This window comes from Anastrepha obliqua, chromosome 3 (genome assembly GCF_027943255.1).
Source record: "Anastrepha obliqua isolate idAnaObli1 chromosome 3, idAnaObli1_1.0, whole genome shotgun sequence".
NCBI classification, from domain to species: domain Eukaryota; kingdom Metazoa; phylum Arthropoda; class Insecta; order Diptera; family Tephritidae; genus Anastrepha; species Anastrepha obliqua.
Window position 1 is genome coordinate 41,007,784 of NC_072894.1, and position 21,352 is coordinate 41,029,135.

Consider the following 21,352-nt stretch of genomic DNA (forward strand, 5'->3'; position numbering starts at 1 on the left):
AGGGAGATTTGGCAGCATTGAAAATAGTGAGTTATGCCAGTTTTATGAGGTAAACCATGGTGAACTGAGTACCTTAGGCGGCACCTGGGCAAAACAAATACTTTACTTTTCGCGATTGGGAAAAGTCTGACGTCAGCTCCCATTCCGATACAAAATAAAGAAAAGTAGGAGAAAGTACATGCTTGTGAAAATTAAGTGTATGGATTGGTGGTATTGTCATTTATGAGATTTAAACTAGTCAAACTAATGAAAGCGCCTAATGAAGTGCCGTATGTTAAATTGTGAAAGAGCAAATTAATATAAAGCCTCCAAATGCAGTTTGTTTGCGTTTTTATGCGGAAATCGTCGTGGCTAGAAAGTATGTGTGTGTGCGTATAATTTCTTGTATTTGGTTATTTCTACTGCCTTCACCCACTCTTCCTCTTCACAATCAAATAATTCCCCTTCCTTTTGTATGTTTAGTTATGGGCTCTTACGACACACCGAATTCGGAAGGCACAATCTTCTTCTCTATCATTCTTTAGGTAAAATCTTACCAGCGGAGAATCTTGCTCGATAGCTTTGCTGTTGCTTTCCCATTCAATTTTTTCATCAAGTGAGGCCAAACACAACGAGTAGGGAAGTGGCGAACCACAGGAGCCTAATAAAGGGTGGTTAAGTTTTAAGGGCCCGTGTTGATTTTGAATTAAATACAATTTGTTTAGGAAATTATTGTAATTTCTCTTTAGTATGATAATATTGGAATGATTTAATTACGCACAAAACAAAATATCGGCCAAAGACCACTAAATGCAAATAGTTCCTTATCTAAAGGGAGGTTAAGTTTTAAGGGCCGGTATTGATTTTGAATAAAATACAATTTTTTTAGGAAATGATTGTCATTTCTCCTTATTATGATAATACTGGTATGGCTCAATTACGTATTGAATAAAATATCGGCAAGACGATCGCCGGGGTCTCGGCGACACACCTCCATCCGACGGTCCAAATTTTCGATGACGCTGAGGCATAATTGAGGTTCTATGCCATTAATGTGCCGAATTATCTCATTCTTTAGCTCTTGAATTGTTGCTGGCTAATCGATGTATACCTTTTCTTTCAAATAACACCAAAGAAAGAAGTCCAACGGTATAAAGGCTGCAATTATCCATAATCGTTATCATAGCCATTGCTGTTCTGATCAAACATAACGCATCACTGAAAACGATTATAGGTGCCGCTCGACGATGTCATAGCTATAACCGTAGCTGAATTTTGAATTTTGGTAATTCCCCAGTTGTGAAATATTCTACATTTATTTTGCGATACAAATTTGGATATTATAAATGAACGAAGAAAAATTAATTGACTTAGTGGAAAATAATCCGTTTTTTTATGACAAAATGCAAATGTTATGGTTATGGCATTATCAATTACAAAAATATGCCTACCTCGTTTTTCTTACGTAGAACAATAAAAATTTTTCCACCCTAGAAAAATAATCGACAACTTCTGGCCGCACTCACATCACCAACCCCATCATTTTTTTCCACTGCAATTTGCATTTCCTCCTATCCTCAAGCTGCTAATTCACTTTCACAGCGAAACTGTGCATTTGTGTGCTTCCACAAAGGAAGGATGCCTAGGTGCTCCTTATTTTATTTTATAAGTACGAGTATAGCTTTCTTATTTATTTTTCATAGTCTTTAATATTTTTCAATTCCCAACGTTCGTTGACGGCGCAGAACAAACGCGATATGATCAGCTTGTAAAGCAGATTTCATTGAACCCCTTGCTTTCTTTTAGCCTTCTTCGCTTGCATGGCTGCCTTTGGCCTCTTTGCGTTGCATGTGGCAGTTGCAAGTGGCATGCTCGTTAAATCTGAGGCACACTGCAGGCGTTCAACATTCAGGCACTGAGCATGAAGGCGTTGCCATGTATCAATTGCCACGTTGCTACTAATACAATTTTAAACGAAAATCACCGCCAGCTCTTCGGCGACGATTTTTCTTAAAGCGGGCGTTATTTCAACGAGGCATAAATAAGTAGGTTTGAACTCGTTTATCTACGTACATACACGCATGTATGTGCACATCATTTGCCACCGACATGAACACAACTCGTGCACTTCTGTGTATTTGTATGTATATCGCATGTTCTTGTGCTCTTTGAAAATAAATGAACTGGGTAGGTATGTGCGTGTGTGATGTGCGAGGAAAAAATGGCTGCGATAAAAGTTTTTAAAACTGGCTACTTGTTTGTTCCCACGCAAGTGCGCTAGCGTCTCCGCCTTAGTGGAGTTACATCTACTTACGTATGTATGCATGTATGTGTGTGTGTGTAAGTTGGCGGTTGATGGCATTGCGGTACTTGAACTCTATAATTTATTGATAAAATTTGTTTGGTGGCGTGCCAACATGAAAACTTTGTTTTTACGTGTGAGAGTAGGCGCAAATTTTTGGCAAATATTTGCTGTCGAACATAAAACTCCTTCAAATAACGAGTGCTAAGTAAATATTGGGTGAAGTAAAAAGTTCTGACCTATTTCCGCTAGCTGCCTGTCGTGAGCCAATTTCTATGACATATACAATGAATCGGGCATATGGGCTTGGTAAAGCCATGGAAAATTCTCTTTAGCTCACAAGTAGATTTGAAATTGGAATAGGTCGGGCCAAGGAGCAGCAAGAGATTTGGTGGCTCCTAAAACACTCAGGCTAAAAAGCCCCTTACATTTAGAGCTCTGGAAAGAGGGTAGGTAGTCAAGGAGGAAAGGAGAAAAGGAGAAAAGTATCAGGGAAAGAGTTAGGAAAGAATTTATACAGAGAAAAGGGTAGTTAGTCCTGACAGAATTTTCCAGATTTGTCGACAAATCTGTAAATATCCTCCAGTTTTAGAAAACGAATTTTACTCATTCTCTCGTCATCGGAACCCAAAACTCGTCGGCTTGCTCTAGCAAAGGCAGGACACTCACAGAGGAAGTGCTTAGTGCTCATTGGGTTCTCAATGATTCCAATGGTGGGGGCTGACCCCATGGGTTGTGTCCTGTAATAATACCGACCATCAACCGAACGTCCTTCCTTCCAAGTTTTAGTAGAAAGTTTGACAGTTTTCTGTTCGGACTTGGCACAAAACACTTTTCAGCTCTGCAGCGTACATAATCGCTGATCCAATTCATTATTTCTGCGGAACTGATTTCGATTATTGGCTCTGGCCCTTGTGGGGCAGCCGCTGATACGGAGTGTCCTGGAACCCATATAAGTATAAGCGTGTTCTGTCTTGCGATAGAGTTAAGGTTCTTCTTACATTCTTGAACAATCTTTGAGGTTTGCTTCGAAAACTCACAAGTAGATTCAAAATAAGACTGTGAGTTTATAATTTCGGGCCCAATTTATAACAGTCATACTTCAAACGGGTTCAAAGAAAATTTCCTTAATTTTGTTTTCCAGCCTCTTATATTTCCGACCCGCTTCCAACTTAAGCTCCTCTCTCTTAACTAATAAACCTACAGTTATTAGAAAGATGAAGCACCATTTAATTGTGTGTTTCTCTTCGATCTGATTTGCAGATGTGTGATTGCCCTGAATTACTCAAACGGATTGGTTGGCATTAGAGTTTTGTGGCATCTCCGGCAGGTGTTCTTTATGGGGAGCCTTTTCACTATAACTAAGGTGAAAAGAATCCTTGGCACCATAAGATCTACTCAGATTTAATCGGAGGTCGGGTAGATTTAAAGAAAATTAAAAAGGGAATCCGAGTGCATTACGATGACTTAATTGTGTCCCGAACAAAAAAAAAAAAACGAAACACAATTCGTAGTCACGCCGGAAAAAGTCGCAACAGCAGCCAAAAAAAATTTTGTGATTATGAATTCATAACAGCATCGAATGAAACATAGAGCTGTTATCAATAAGCAGTTCGATATAAGGGTTAAAAGGAATTCAGTCGGATTATTTTCTGAAGCTCTAGATGCCGACATTCTATTTCTAAAGCAGAGGGTAATTGAAGATGAAAAATGGGTTATAAGAGATTGACCAAAAGTGTCCAGAGTAAGAGAATAAGAAGAGTTTTGTGTTTGGTTAAAGTATTTAATACCATATGTACACAGCTTTAGCGACGCGCCAGAAGTTCCAATATCTGGAATGGAAGGTTTTATAATAACTGATGCATAGTTCAGGCACGAGACATAAGCGTTTAATACCATTTCGAGGATTTTTAAAATTTTATTGATAGAATCAATAGAGCGAAAACTAAATTCAAAAGAGGCTTGTATACATGAATGGAATGTCAAAATGTAATTAAAGAGCCGTCCACTAGGCAAAAAATAGTTTTATTTCTTAACATTATTTGTTTTATTTATTTACTTGTTACGGTGGGAGAAAAAATTTCTAAGGTGTGGCCAATATTAGACCGTTAACTGGCTCTCTCTTGATTGGATGAATGTGTGATTACGTATGAAATGAGCTGGGGCAATTCGGCTGCCGAGTATCCGGTGACGTTCAATTGGCTCAATTTCGTTTTTCATCACAGCTGAAGGCCAAATCTGGTAATCTACAATTATTTTGCGAAAGTGCCAGTGTTCAAAACCCCGGCACGAAACACCAAAATTATAGAGAAAGTATTTTCTAATAGCAGTCACTCCCCGTCAGGCAAAGGTTACTCTGAGAAGATTTTAGTGCTAATGAAAATTTCTTGATTCTTATAAAATTTGAAATTTTGAAAGTGCAAATTTAATTTTTTGTTCCTTTTAAGTTTATGCAAGAATATTACATCTTCTTCTCTCGTCTCTTCTTAAGATTGAAAACCTTTTTTCTCATTTTAAAAAGCGTTTGAACTTACTGAATGCGAATTAAAACCATAGAGGTGTAATCGTTTCTTCCAGTCATCAATCCTTAGTGAGACATAGGGCATTAAGAGGTGTATTCATAGTAAATATAAGCAAAAAAATACCAGAAAATACTAAAGAAACCATAACGACATTTTTACAAAAAGAGTACCTTATCTAGATACATAACCTCAAATATAGCAAAAAAGTCGCTCCCTTAACAAAAGAGTTTGGCTTAACAAAAAAAGTCTCATAAATTAAATTCTATATAACCATAACACATTTATTTAAAAAAGCGCACATTTTAAAAACAATTTGTCACGCATACGAAGTTCTTTAAGTAATTCAATGAAGATTTTATGTTTTATTTTCTTTAAATGGGCATTTTAGTGCGTTTTTATATCCAGAGCTAGGCAACACTTCAGTAGCGAGAGAGAGATTTGACTGCTGAAAGCAGAAAAACATCAACAAGAGCTGCAATCGCGGACAATGCTACGTTAAAAAAAGTAAAGCTAAGTAAAACTGAGTGAATTATTGAACTAAAGTATTAATATTTTACATAATTATAAACAATACTTTCAATTAGCACAGGCTAGAAAAATGTCATGAAGAAAGAACTAAAACTCCGAGACTAAATAACAAAAAAATAAATCCTAAATCATGTTAAGAAAATGGTAAACGACGGAACTTATTGTCAAATTCGCTGAGCGCAAAGTAACGGTACCACGATAGGCGCCATCTAATTATTCTTTCCATCATGATCCGGCATGTATGAGCAATAAAGCAACATTATTCTTTACGTACCGCCGCCGGAGAAGAAATCGGATTTCGGCAAGCTCGAAAAAACAAAAAAAAAATTCTCGCAAAAAGGTTATTGCGCCAGTCAAAAATAAGACGAAGAGATTTGAATGGCACCGTTTGTAGCCCGAAAAACTTTTCATTACATGATTTTTGACGGACTGTTTCTTAAGCACTTTAGACACTTGCAGCTTTTCCAGTCCTCTCATTGGCAAAATGTCGTGCATAGTGCTCTGCGCACACCTGATCGAGACACCAATGAAACTACCAAAGTGTATAGCACTCCACCCTAAAGCACCTGCGTATGTTGGAAATAAATTTTCTTTTAAAGTCAACACTTGGGTACGAACCATTGCCGAAGCTATCATATTTACATATACATATGCACTGTGAAGCATACATAAATTCCATATAAAAAGTGTAGCCTACAACTTACCTTACAGTAAGTGGATGCATATAATAGCATAGCCTACTTACCTTATCTTGATGATACCAAAAAATGTGTGTCGGTGGCTCGGGGCTGAACTTGATTACACAGGTAAGATTAATTGTACTGCCTTTATCCACATATAAGTCGGGTCCACCCAATATGCTTGCTGTTGGCACTATTGTAGTAGATGCAGAAGATATTCGTGAGTTTGTCCATTTAAAGTAACGGAGAAAAAATATTAGAAGAGAAAAAATTCATATAGTAGATACATTAATGCTCATATGTGCATGTGTTAGTATGAAAGCATTTATAGACAGTGAACATTATTTCCGGCTGCATGCCTCACTAGCACACAAGATAAATTTCATGTACATAAGTATTTACACACTAGGGATGCCAGTATTTTTTGAGTACCGAGATCCCCGGAATTACTAATGGGATATGTAATTTTTTACGACTCACTTGCAATGGAGACAGAAAATTCCACTTATACAGCAAAATGTATAAAGAATGTTGCAATATAAAGCGTGGTTAAGTTTCAAAGGCCGGTGTTGATTTTGAATAAATACAATTTTTTTAGGAAATTATTATCATTTCTCTTTATTATGATAATACTGGTATGGCTCAATTCAATTCAAAGTATCGGCCAAATGGCCGCCGCGGCTTCGGCGGCACACCTTCAAGATGGTTCAAATTTTCAATGACGCTTAGACATTATTCAGGTTCTATGCCGTTAATGTGCCGAATTATCTCATCCTTTAGCTCTTGAATTGTTGCTGGCTTATCGACGTACACCTTTTCTTTCAAATAACCACAAAGAAAGAAGTCCAACGGTGTTAAATCAGATGATCTTGGCAGCCAATTGACATCGCCGCGTCGTGATATTATTTGGCCATCAAATTTTTCGCGCAAAAGGGCCATTGTTTCGTTAGCTGTGTGACAAGTGGCACCGTCCTGTTGAAACCACATATCGTCCACATCCATATCTTCCAATTCGGGCCATAAAAAGTTCGTTATCATCTCACGATAACGAACACTATTCACAGTAACTGCCTGTCCGGCCTCATTTTGGAAAAAATACGGCCCAATGATGCCGCCGGGCCATAAACCGCACCAAACAATCACTCTTTGTGGGTGCATTGGTTTTTCGGCAATCACTCTTGGATTATCATTCGCCCAAATGCGGTAATTCTACTTATTGATGAATCCGCTGAGGTGAAAATGTGCCTCACCACTGAAAATGATTTTCTTCGAAAATTGGTCATTCACTGTTGCCATTTCCTGTCACCATTCTGACCAATGACGACGCTCGAAATGGTCAAGAGGCTTTAGTTCTTGAGTCAATTGCTCCTTGTAAGCGTGTAAATGCAAGTCTTTATGCATAATGTTCATCAACGACGAGCGTGAAAGGCGCAATTGTTGGGCACGACTACGAGTTGAGGTGGACGGCTCTTCAACCACACTATCGCGAACATCAGCAATATTTTCAGTAGTACGAACTGTACGAGCATGCACTGGTGTTTTCACATCTCCTACAGACCCGGTTTGCTCAAACTTTGGTAGGGTCACAAAATCGAAATTTTTTTCTTCACTCATCTTATAGTAAATCATTTCAAGAATGTTGTGTCAAAATTTTAAGTGGATCGGAGCAGAACTCTCAAAGTTATAGCCTTTGTAGGCACTCTATCTCGAATGCGGAGCATCGATAGATGCTTGGCAATTCCCAAGGGCTCGGCTGTCGGCGTCATTTTTTCAAACGCGTTTTTCCCGAAACGACTTCTTAAAAGTCGGTGCCAATCACAACTCCGAAACTATTCAACCGATTCTTTTCAAATTTGGCACACGTTTTCTAAATCAAAAATACCTCCCCCCCCCACTGTTTTTGTTTATTTTTATTTTTTTAAGGTTGTTTACCACTTACAAATATGGCGAAATTTTCCGCCAAAAATGCTCGTTTTACGTTTTGTTGCCACCAAAACTACAAAAATGAAAAAAAAAATTTTTTATTAATGTAGGGGGGAGCATTACGTCATACTTTAACTGAAAAATTCGACTTTTTTAGTTTCAGATGATTCTACGACGAATGCCGATTGGCACCGCAGAGAAAAGAAAGATGTACAATAACATGCGACTGATTTTATTAAAGTATCTTAAGCCATATTTCTGTAAAAAATTCAAAAAAAAAGTGTTTTTTTTTAGCGCTAAACCCTACCACCCCCTTAAAACTTTTTAAATGATATTGATGCACTTTTTAGTTATATATATAATACCTATAATAAATAAAATATACGATTATAATAACGAGATCCCGAGCATCCCGGCAGAGGGAATAATCGAAGAAAAATTACATCCCTTGTGTATATGCATATATGTACAATGCATGTATGGTAGTAAGTATATTAAATATTTATTGAAGTGTGTATAGCTGCATAAACTGAACGCTGCATAGCCTATTAGTAGTACACAGAGCGAATTTAGTACAGCAGTAACAGCAAGCAATGTTAGAGGCATCGGAGAAACAATAACACTATACCTTAGCGCACATACATACTCGTCTATCAGTTATGAAGTAGAGTGGAGCATGTGCTCTTAGCATTTTATGAAGATGATGTGTCTACTTTTATTACAGGTTCATACAATTGCACAAAATTTCTTTTATAAAAAAATATGCGTATTAGTCTAGTGAAGTTATTGCTTGCCTTAAAGTCGAATATACACATGTGTATGTATGTATGTACTATATTGGCAATTTGCAGAAGTTTGCAAGCAGTTATTCCTCTTACTGTAGTAGTTCCTGCATCGTTGCATGCACACATTACCTTATCGAATGTTAGAATATTAGAAAATGTGTAGAGATTGCAAAATAGTTGCGATTATTTTTTTTCCTGTAAAAAGAAGTCAAATCACTACAATGCGTCCAATATCGATACATTCATTAGAAGAAGTCCTAGATAAATTTGTATACTTGTGTGCTCTGGGGTATTTCAATTGTGTTCGTTTTACGTTTGTGTGTAACAGTACAAAGGAATCGAGATCTCGGAAAGCATATTCTCTAAATAAGGTGCATACATACTTACGTGAACAATGTTTTCTAAAAAGTCATCTATAAAACTATATTTATCTGTGTTATACTGAGATTTGTAAACAGCTTTAGTTCGAACACATAATTTTCAGTTTAGGCTGTTATATTAAAAAAAATTTTAAGCCTGGAAAATCACTCTTAACCCTAGAATCGTAATATACGTAAATTTTACGTGTATGTCGCGAAAAAAAGTCAGTTACACTTTACCGTTCGGCGCTATCGCTACGACGTCTTGGCAGTACTTCCTTTATTTTATTGTTGCATTAACAAGTGAATCATAAATCAGTTGTTACTTCGCGTTTAGCTTTAATCGTTCTTTAAAAAAAAGTGTGCACGTAAATTTTACGTGGTCTTAGCATTACCGTATACATTTTTGTACGTAAGTTTTACGTGGTCTTTTTATTAGCGTATAAATATATGTTAATGAAATTTATGTTCCGTGCGGTTTTCAGGAGAAATAAAAAAAAATAATGGAAAACTCAAGTCGTTGCCTTGCGGATGCAGAAATAGAAGCCCTCCTGGACAGTATTAACAGTTATGTAAGCTTTACTGAGGACAACCTTGAAGAGGAAGTTGATTTTGACAGTGACGATAGTTTGGAGGATCCAGACTACTCTCCTGAATTCCAGGAAAATACTTTTGAAGAGGAACTGATGAAAGCCGTGGAGTCCACTCAAAATATGGCATCTGAAAAAAAATAAGGGTCCCCCGGCAAAAAAACAAAAGTCAGCACCAACTGTGCAGCTACAACTAAATGACATTGAAGATGTATCCAGTTCTAATCCACTTTTGGGAAGGAATGGTCATGTTTGGAGTAGCAATCCAGTGCATCGTAGTATCAAAAAATAATCATCTCACCACGGATGTACTGCTTGACCCCAATTACTCAGGCGACAGGTACAAAGCAACCATGAGCCGTAACAGGTTTAACTTTTTGATAAACGCCCTAAGGTTCGATAATCAATTGACAAGAGAAGAACGCATGAAAGAAACGGTTTTGCTGCAATATCCATGATATGGGACTTCTTCATTTACAACAGCACAAAGTCTTACAAGCCAGGATCATAAGTTACAATTGATGAACAACTTGTAGTTTTCCGGGGAAGGTGCCCATTCCGCATGTATATGCCAAACAAGCCAAACAAATATGGTATAAAGATTGTAATGCTATGTGATGTAGCGACAAAATATGTAATAAATGCAAGTCCTTATCTTGGAAAATTCACTGAAACCAATGGTGCTCCATTAGCCAATTACTTCGTTGAAAATTTGACCAAACCATTGCATGGGAGTCATTCCCTTAGCACAAAAATTACTGGCTAATCCATACAAATTGACTATCGTGGGAACCTTACGCAAAAATAAAGCAGAAATACCGCCAGAGTTGTTGGAAACAAAATCTCGCCCAAATGGATCATCAATGTTTGCGTTTGATAAGGAAATGACTATGGTGTCTTACAAGCCTAAACAAAACAAGAACGTGATGTTACTATCCACAATGTATATTACTGGCGCTTTGAACGAAGTTACATCAAAGCCAGAAATTATACACTCCTACAATTCCACTAACGTTGCCGTAGATACCTTTGATTAAATGGCCCAAAATACATATATATACTCAAAACAGAAGATATACAAGTTTTTGTTGAACATTTATTTCAAATTTTTGTGTTGTACGTAAAATTTACGTATATTAGCATTAACATAGGGTAAAACTATCTTACGATTCTAGGGTTAATAATATTGAAAATAACCATACCTTTAAACGGCCATATTTTCCTTGATTTTCATTAAAATTATTTAAAATGAAGAAGTCAATATATTTTTTTCAAAATTGGCATACAGTTTATTTATGCATTAAAATAATAGTTTTTTTTTTTTATTTTAATCATTTAAAATGGCGGACGTACACTCAATTCTTGCAGGAAGGTCGCAGCGGGGCTTCTCAATCGCCGGGCATTGTCGCATCGCCCGTCAGTGACCTGAATACAAAAAACCCAAAAATTTGTTTGTTTATCATTGTCATAATTTCTATATGAATTAAAAACAAATGAAAAAAAATCGCGGAATGAAATGCTTCAAAAAAAAAAAAATTATTTTGGGGCGAATTTTCCTACTATATACAAAGGTTTTTTTTCGACCAATTTGCTATTCCTATAAATGTTTTGTATGGCTTTAATGGATGAACTGCTATCAGTACAAATGAGGAATTTTCCTTTACTACGTTGTGCGAATTCCACTGATTTGTGTATGGTCATTCCTTTTTTCGGAGCAAAGTCTCATTGTAACGTGCAAGAGTAGTCTGATATCATGTAGCGTTTCAATCAGCCTTTATATCTCTCAAACTCTGCTGGAGCCATTCCCATCACATGCATATACATATATACAAGGTGAAGTCCAAAATAAACAAGACTGGCGTCATAAAAATATTTTTGATGGCGCCATATTTTTAAGTAGTGCGTTGGAAGTTACATCCCTAGCTGAAAGCCAGTGAAAACTGAAAGCTTGGTGACATTCGGTTCAGTGGAAGCGAAGTTATTGCGTCTAAAGTGTCAGTGTGTTTGTGTCATCGGTACAAAAATGAGTTTCGAACAAAGAGCTAACATCAAATTTTGTTTTAAAACCGGTAAAATGTTTAGCGAAATAGATATTTGAATTGATAAAACAAATTTATGGAGATGATTGTCTATCTCGTGCCAGAGTTCATGAGTGGTTTACACGCTTCAGAGATGGTTGTGAGGACATAAATGGCAATGAAAATCAATGTAATCACCGAAAACTCCATAGAAATTCTTCGTAAATTTACAAAAATTAACCGAGTTCATAGTTGAAATTCATGTAATCGGAGTTGAATATCTCCAAAACATCAATTTATCGAATCTTAACGGATCATTTGGGCTTACGAAAGGTCTGTACACGTTTCATTCCACACAAGTTAACTGAGGACCAAAAATTGCTCAGAGTTAAACATTCGAAAGACCTCATTAAAGGGACGTGAAAAGAAAAAGACAACAACTTCCTTGACAACATTGTAACTGGTGATGAAACTTGGGGTTTTCAACATGAACCGGAAACTAAGCGTCAAAGTGCCGAATGGAAGGCCCAGACGAGCCACCACCCAAAAAAAACGTGTTTGGAGAAGTCAAAAATCAAGCTGATGTTCATTTGTTTTTGAGATTCCAAGGGAATTGTCTCCAAGGATTTCGTGCCAATGGGCCAAACCGTCAATGCAATGTTCTGTCTTGGTGTTTTGAAGCGTTTGTTGCCTCGCATTCGCCGAATTCGCCATAAATAGCCGGAAGAAGGAAGCTAGCGCTTATTGCATGATAATGTACCATTTCATTGGTCCACCCTTGTGACTGATTTTTTGACTAGAAATCGCATTTTAACCATCAATCATTCACCGCGTACACCTGATATGGCTCTGTGTGAGTTCTACCTACTCGAAAAATTGCATTTGGTCATGAAAGATAAAACGTTTTGCGTCCGTAGAGGCCATTCAAAAGGCTTGCACCGACATCCTGAAGGACATTCCGATCAATAACCTGAAACACTATTTCAAAAAGCTTTTAGATCGCGCCAGACAGTGTATCGGGGCCAGAGGGACCTATTTTGAATAAATAAACTCGAAGTTATCAGAACAAAGCTCCTGCCGTTTCTATTTTAGCTCAGTCTTGTTTATTTTGAACTTCACCTTGTATATAAGTACCTATACATAACAGTTCTTGTATACTTGTGGCGCTAGCTTTTTCTCATGAAAAATTGCTGACAATTTGGAACAAACAGCTGTGAAACCATACATCCGCAGGCGCCTTGGCTGTGGCAAATAAACTGTAACCAGGTACAACCACAAATTATTTGTTTATTATTTTATTACAGCACACTTGGATGTAACTACATTAACAACTATAACAGCACGGACAGTTGTTCGCCTTTATGAGTGAGTGGTGGATTATCTACAGACTTCGTTTACAGTCAATAACAAGAAATGCCAACGCATTTCGATTATAGTTTTATATAGCCACATATAGTAACAGCAAATTTACTGTCATTTTGCGAGTATGAGCATATTTGTTATGTCTTGCGAACCGTTTATGCCTCTACATGCGACAACTGCGACATGATATGTACGCATAAAGGGTATTTCAAAAGGCTTGCCTAGATGTCGTTTTAAAATAAAGCATGCCAAAATGTGAATTCCTTCAAGTTTCATTATTTTTATTCGAACTACGGCTCTCAGCAATTACATGTGAAAAATTACATCATTTAAATGTCCAGTATGAGCACGTCTACTGGTCGAATTCGCCAAAACAGTGAAGTCATGAATGCCTAATTGTTGAGAACGTCAAAAATCGACGTTGAGGGTTATTCAGCATGGGTTATTCTCAACAAGAAGTCCAGTTCTTGGTCGGCCAGTCCTTTTTCTATCTTCGGAAGAACCAGTTCCTTGAAATCTTTTCATCAAATTTCAACCTGTTAACTCATTTGGATGATTATTTCCACCAAAAGAATCACGAATTTAATGATACGTTGTTTTTAAAGGTCAACCATTTACATAATGAGATTTAATAATTTTAACGCGTTATTCTAAGGTATAAAATTGTACATCTGTTTACTTGAGAACTGTCAAAGATGACATAAAAAAGGCAGGAACTATTCACTACTGTTTCTAAGCGTCACTTTTGCAATACCCTTTGTATACATGTATGCGCAGGTATAAGATAAGAAGCAGAACATATTGGTGTAAAGTTACAAAAGTAGAGGCATAAATGACTCCTCTCCTTGTTTAGTCACATATCCGTGTGAGAGCTATGAAGGCCATTAGATTAGTAGTTTCGTTGTGACAAAGCAAAATGTGCATCTAAACCAAATATGGTATAATTTGATGATTAATATTATCATCTAAATAATAAGCTAGTAAAACAAAAACGATTCCTATGGTTAATGAATTATTAATGCTTCGATTTAGTCGTCTAAAAATATTAGGTGTATTAAAAAGTGCTGACTATTTCGCACTAAATGTTTTCAGCAAGCCATAAATCATGATGTATACCTCGAATTGAGTAATACATATGGCGATTGTACGCTTCATGCCACTAGTGTGACAAAATGTTGTTAGGTAGAGGTGAGAAAGAGTAAACTCGCTACATTGTTGAGACCACTATGTGCCAGGAGGAAAGATGGTCAAAACAAAATTGTGCTGTTTATGGATTCAATACAGGATGCAACCGGAAATTCTCATGATTTCATTCTAGTTTTAAGAAATTTTAATTTCACAGAAAAGTAATGGAATGAGTGAAAATACTATATAAATGAATTTACAAAACTCTCCTGTTGAAACTTTCCGACGGAGCTATTAAGTTTTGCCGCTATTATCACGAAATCTTAGTCAGAGTGAGAATTGTCGCCACCATTGTCAGACTGTCAAACCGTAGACAATTTTCCAACATTGCCACTGTCACATTCCAGCCATTAATATATTTGAAATAGAAAAAATGTCGCCAACAGTTGTTGCCTGTTGTTGTCCTGTTAGCCGAAAAGAAGGTAACAATGTACCTTAAAACACACGCCGGTACAAACATGACGAGAAATATCTTCTTGGATAGCCAGGCGGCCATCAAATCAATCTTGTTCAACCTAAGATCAAAGGTTGCTCAGGAATGCCTGGCAGCTCTAAATGAAACTCTCACCGCCTTCAAGGTCAGTCCGGGATATAGAGGTATTGAAGGATAAAAAATAATATTTTCCAAGACACTCAGGCTAATTTGGTCGCAAATACGAGTAGCTGAGACAAGCTCAAGAGAATTGTTCTTAAGAGAGAACATCTCGAACGTCTTGCTTGTTAAGTGCGCACTCTTCTAGGCTAGGTGTATTTTTTCATGAATACTGTAGAAGTTGTAGTAACGAGGAAGAAATAGTAGAATATTTCCTCTGTAATTGTCCAGCCTTAGCCGAGAGAAGAGCGAGGTTGTTAGGAAAATACAATTTTGACTCTTTTACGGAACTATCCGGTGTTGGGCTAAAACCTACTTACCAGTGGTACCACAGCGGGCTTACATGGCCTAAGTGAGTTGGCTACTCTAAACCGACTGTTACAAAAAACCTAACGTAACCTGATAGTTGCTGCTTGTGTGATTTTTCGGAAAACACAACATTTGTCACACTTGTTACTTCTATATATGAAACAGGCGTCTAGTACTCGTATGATAGTCATCGAAAACCCATGGAAATTAATGGAAGTTGCGTTTTACCGGTATATGGTATATTACAGAAGCCAAAAGGAATCTACGGTTAGATCTGTGAATTCAAACGTAATAGTGTGATTGCGTTATATTTGGCTGGAAAATCACAACCAGCCATTGTTCGTGAGCTCAGTCACCTGAAAGTGAATAAAATGTTTGTGTATCGCACTATAAAACGTTACAATGATACTGGAAGCATTGCAAAACGCTATGGAGGTGGACCAAAAAAAAAAACCGCAACAATGCCAGAAATGGTTCGGAAAGTGAGGGCTCGGCTTGAACGAAATCCACGTCGAAGTGGAAGAAAAATGGCCAGCATGCAACTCATTTTTTGACCGTTTGAAAGCTATAGTCAAGGCAAAAGGTGGTCATATCAATCTAAAGTGAATATATGTTAAAATTGTAATCATTTTTGAACAATTTTGTCGTTGATATCAATAAAAACTAATTTAACACAAAAAAGTTATGGTGTTTGGAATATGTAACACTTCATATCGTTCACCCTGTAGTTTGTTGGATATATTATAAATGAATGGTGTATAAAACTGCGTACTCAAATTTTCTTTTAATTCTTACTAAAAGGTTTTAAATGTTGATGAAAATTTGTTGAATTTTTACCTTGTAAAAGGTTTGAGCCTTGCATGCATGGGTCCTCTAAGTCCTTGCGCTGCTCGATTGGGCTATTAAAATTACCCTCAATTTTTAGTGCAATCTGTTTAATGGCAAGAGGTATGGGGAAACGCCAAATATATCAAAATAACGTTCACAACATTTTATTTCACCCAATAGAACACTTTCAGCGAATACATATTTACGAAAATATCTATGTAGCCATGAGAACGAACAAGTAAAAAGATAATAAATCCATAATAAGCAAGTAAATAAATTACATAAAACAAATTTACTCATCATCAACTTTCTCAATTATTTATTCCAGCATGAAAGATGTATGACCTCTTAATAAATACATAGGCATATAGATATTTTTAATGCAAGTATGTGTGTATATGCGAGCATGTAACTATGATTATTTACCACTTAAATCAGGCCAGTCTGTCGCACATTATTACAGAAGCTTAGCAAAGGCATAATTTACTGCCAACCGTTAACTACTTTGATTACAGGAGATAAGCGAGTATAGGTTTTTATGCACGCGCACTTGTGCCTATGGGGATTGTAATTTTGTTCCCATAACGGTTTTATGTAATAATATAAAGAATTGATATATAAGTGTATTATCATTTCTGTATATACCAAAATGCTCAGAATGATGAGAACGGTCGATTTGGCCATCTCTGTCCGACTGTACGGTCGTGTGCTAGACAACTCATGAATTGAAAAACTTAGCGGCATAAAGTGCAAATTGGGCCAAACCCTCATTCTTTAGGGAAACTCATTTAACGAATTGAATTTGAACAACCGAACAAATGAAAAATCATATTTTCAGATGAAGCTCTTTTTTCTACCGGCGGTTATCTTATAACAAATAGAGTTATTCTATATAGGGATCGCACAATCCGCACGTTGTTTTAAAGAAGACTATGCATTTACAAGAGTGACAGTTTCTTGAGTTTGATTGGATTGCCGTTACAGATTCGCCACAAACCGCAGAGGATGACATAGACGACATTAACAGAACTGCGATATGTGCAACTCACCGCAACTCAGGCATTACCTTTGATATTTTGCGCACTGTTTCCGAATGTTCTATAATCAGTCAATTGGCCGCTCAAAAATTGAAGTTGGACGTCGTTAGAGTATTTTTGTGGAGAGCTGATACGAATAAATGTTACACCAACCACTCAGAGGCGACTCACAAGTTGTGACATCAAATGAGAGCAGCCAGCCATTGGTGGTTTAAGTGCCAAATTACGCAAAAATTTAATGAAAATTCGGTTAATAAAATAGAATATCAAAAAGGGAGCCGAGGTTATTTGAATGAATTTGTGTGCAATTTTTAAGGCAAAGTTTACCTTTTCTGCATTGTTTAAAAAATATTTATACGTCTTTTTTGTTTATAGCCGAATTAAATTCTAAACACTAAATGGACCACTCTGTATCTACGAACCCTGTACCTGAAAATGTATCATTGTTGATATATCATCATCGATTTACTACAGAAAAATTACCATCAAAGTATACTAAGTTCTTCGTATAATTAATTTATGTGTCGGCACTGCTTCACATCTGTTCTAGCTGAATTCAACTACGAGTTCATATATTTGTTGCTAAATGTTTACCGATGCTATAAGCGTATGTGGGTGTATAATAAGAAACATTATGTGTAGTAATTTATTGCCGTACGCTGGTAACTATTCAATTGATACTTGGCGAAACAAGTTAATGATAGCTCGTGGTAGGAAACGGATGTGAACTCGTTTCGCGGCAAATCAATTGCGAGATAGATGCGTAGCCGATAATTTAAGCACTTAGTTGTATTTACGTATGCACATATTTGTATGTCCAGACATTTTTATATACAAGATGAAGTCCCAGATAAACAAGAATGAGCTAAAATAGAAACGATAGAAGCATTGTTCTGATAACTTCGAGTTTATTTATTCAAATCCCTTTGACCTTGATACACTGTTTTGCGCTATCTAAAAGCTTTTTGAAAGAGTGTTTCAGATCATTGACCGGAATACCCTTCAGGATATCGGTACCATTCTTTTGGATGGACTTTAGGGTCGCAAAACGTTTTCTTTTCATGGCCAAATGCAATTTTTTGAATAGGTGGAAGTCACAGGGAGTCATTTTAGGCAAATATGGTGAGTAATTGATGGTTGAAATACGATTTCTCGTCAAAAAATCCGTCTCAAGAGTGGATCGGTGAGATGGTGCATTATCATGAATTAGCGTCAGCGTCCTCCTTCACGGTATTCAGGGCAAATTCGACGAATGCGAGGCAACAAACGCTTCAAAACGCCAAGATAAAAAATTGCATTGACGGTTTGGCCCGTTGGGATGAACTTCTTGTAAACATTTCCCTTGGAATCGTGAAAAGAGGAGCATCAACTTGATTTTTGACATTTCCAAAAGCGAATTTTTGTATGGTGGCTCGTCTTGGGCCTTCCATTCGGCACTTTGACTCTTAGTTTCAGGTTCATGTTGAAAACACCAAGTTTCATCACCAGTTACAATGTGGTAAAGGAAGTTCTGGTCTTATCTCGCCTCTTTAATGAGGTTTTTCGAATGCTGAATACTGATGAATGTTTGGTCCTCAGTTAATTCTTGTGAAATGCACACACCTTACGTAAGCCCAAATGATCAGTTAAAATACGATTAATCGATGTTTTGGAAATATTCACCTTCGATTCTATGAATTTGAACGTGAGTTCGGTTCATTTTTGATAAATTTATGAACAATTTCAATGGAGTTTTTGGTTATTACTGATTTTCGCTGTTATTTATGTCCGTACAACCATCTCTGATACGTATAAACCACTCAAATTCAAATGTTTCGGTAATGTTTTACCGATTTTAAAACAAAATTTGATATGAGCTCTTTGCTCGAAACTCATTTTTGCACCGATGACACAAACATACCTGTACTGACACTTCAGACGCAATTACTTCGCTTTCACTAAACCGAATGTCACCAAGCTTTCACTGCAAGTCAGCTAGGGATGTAACTTCCAACGCACTAACTCATTAAAAAGATGGCGCCATCAAAAACATTTTTATGATGCCAGTCTTGTTTATGTTGGACTTCACCTTGTATGTATGTGCTATAATTTTTATGCTTGCTCAATCGACATAAAGGCTATGCATTACAGTTGTTAGTGCCGAAGTGCTTTATGCTTTAGTAAATACAATACAAATATTGTGTTAACTTCTGTGTTGGAGTATCGGTTGATTTCTAGGAGCTTGAGAATAATTCATGGTGAATAATTTCATGGTATTGCAGATAATTTTATCGCGCCCAAATCACGTAGCGATTATCGCGCCAATCAAAAAGAAGAATTTCATTGTATTTACTTTTTGAAAATGCTATCCGGCTTATGTCCACGGCGGCTACGAGTTACATGGCACATTCGATCAGTGCAGTATTTTACTACTTTTTCCAAATGTAGTCGATATTTAGCTGATTAATTTTTGAACAAAAAAGTTAGTCTTGCCCATTTTTTGGCGAAATCTGATTATAAAAAGCCCTGAGAGAACTATACTCGAGTTGAAGTGCAGATATTCAATCCAAACACAGCACATCACGATTGGCTGTAGTCGCAAATGACGTCAGTAGATAATTTGGCTTTTACGAAACCTTATTTGTTAAAATTGGCCTTCGAAATTATTGTGTGCAGAATCTTTGTATTGAGTTGGAGCTTAACTTCCACGTTGTTAATTTTCACGTAGTTACGTTGCTGTGATACTTTTAGATTGGTATACTTTACACTGTTTGTTCGTTAATGCCGTGTGTTTGTTTTTTTTTTTCTTATGTCTTTGTTGTGCCCTTTGTTTACTTTGCTTTGCTGTCAATTTTGATTTTGTTTTGCAATATCCTTCTTTGTGTCCCATTTTGTGATCTTTTTCACAGCTATCATTTTTGTAAGTGCAATCACGTACGTGGTGCATGACTCCACAAAACCAATAATACGTTTTCGGCTTCTTTAATTCCTGCTCATTTGCAAGTAATTTGTTTACCTTCTCTTCTCTATCAAAGCTGTGTTCAATTTCAAGTTCATTATTCGTTAAGATTCTTTTGATAACGCGTCCAAATTAATTGTGTTGGCTTCTGTGTGCAATTTAGTGAACATTCGGGTTAGTATTCGATATATTGATTCGGCTTTAAGCCCCATTACGAATAGAGTGATCAATTTGGAGGCATCGGACTTTAGATTGAAATAAAACAACGCATAATCAAATATATTGGGTTATTTGTATTCCTAAGGATAATCCTAAGGCGGCCGCCGTAGCCGAATGGGTTGGTGCGTGATTACCATTCGGAATTCACAGATAGAACGTTGGTTCGAATCTCGGTGAACGTTGGTTTGAATCTCGGTGAAACACCAAAATTAAGAAAGAAAACATTTTTCTAATGACGGTCGCCCCTCGGCAGGCAATGGCAAACCTCCGAGTGTATTTCTGACATGAAAAAAGCTCCTCATAAAAATATCTGCCGTTCGGAATCGGCTTGAAACTGTAGGTCCCTCCATTTGTGGAACAACATCAAGACGCACACCACAAATAGGAGGAGGAGCTCGGCCAAACACCCAAAAAGGGTGTATGCGCCAATTATATATATATATTATGTATAGTATATATATGACAGGGACATCACGCTTTACACTTTTTTGAAAATTTCCGCTATAAGGGAATTATTTTTCGATAACGCCAATTTTTAACACCAAGAATAAGGTTAATATGTGTACTAAGTTTTCACTGAAATATAGTAGAATGTTAGACGGCCGGACAGACGGACAGACATAGTGTAATTGACCTATCCTATTGTTCTGTGCTTTTTGATATACTTGTATATATGCCCATAACTATCTCGATTCCTCATGCTGTAACATAAAACCGCTATGTGAGTGAAATTATAGTATCACGCATAAATGCGAGCAGGTATAAAAGTTATTCATAGTATTCCTAAAATTTACATTGTTGCCAACAGAGCAAAAATTTAAACATTAACTGCGATAACACGCAGCTGACGTTGTCTTCGTTGCTGGTGAACTGTGACTGCTCGTCGACAGTGGAAGGTAAAAACTTGTAAAAGCGTAGTAACTTTTTGCCAACTGTCTGCTGCCGGGCGAAAGTACCATTTCTACCAAAACTGGCAAACACGCCTCAGGTTCGCAGCTAACTTTTATGATAATTGCGAGTGGCAAAAGTGATTTTGTTTACGAGTGTATTTGTGAGTTGAACTACGTGTTTCTACGTGAATGAATATATTTGAGTTTTGTAATTTTCTACAACAATAAACACTACCTACAATTTGGCTGTCAGAAAGGAGCAGAACATGGCTGTTATCACAATGTACTCGCATAAATGTTTGTGGA

At 36.9% G+C, this 21,352-nt stretch overlaps 1 protein-coding gene across 1 annotated transcript in view; it reads right to left on the reverse strand.

Annotated features, from left to right (window-relative positions):
- LOC129241930 (uncharacterized) overlaps positions 1-21,352 on the reverse strand; it is a 79,403-nt gene that overhangs the window by 5,950 nt on the left and 52,101 nt on the right. Inside the window, exon 5 of the mRNA XM_054878479.1 lies at positions 6,077-6,204. Within this exon, the coding sequence (XP_054734454.1) occupies positions 6,077-6,204 (128 nt within the window). The remainder of the gene's footprint in view (positions 1-6,076; positions 6,205-21,352) is intronic.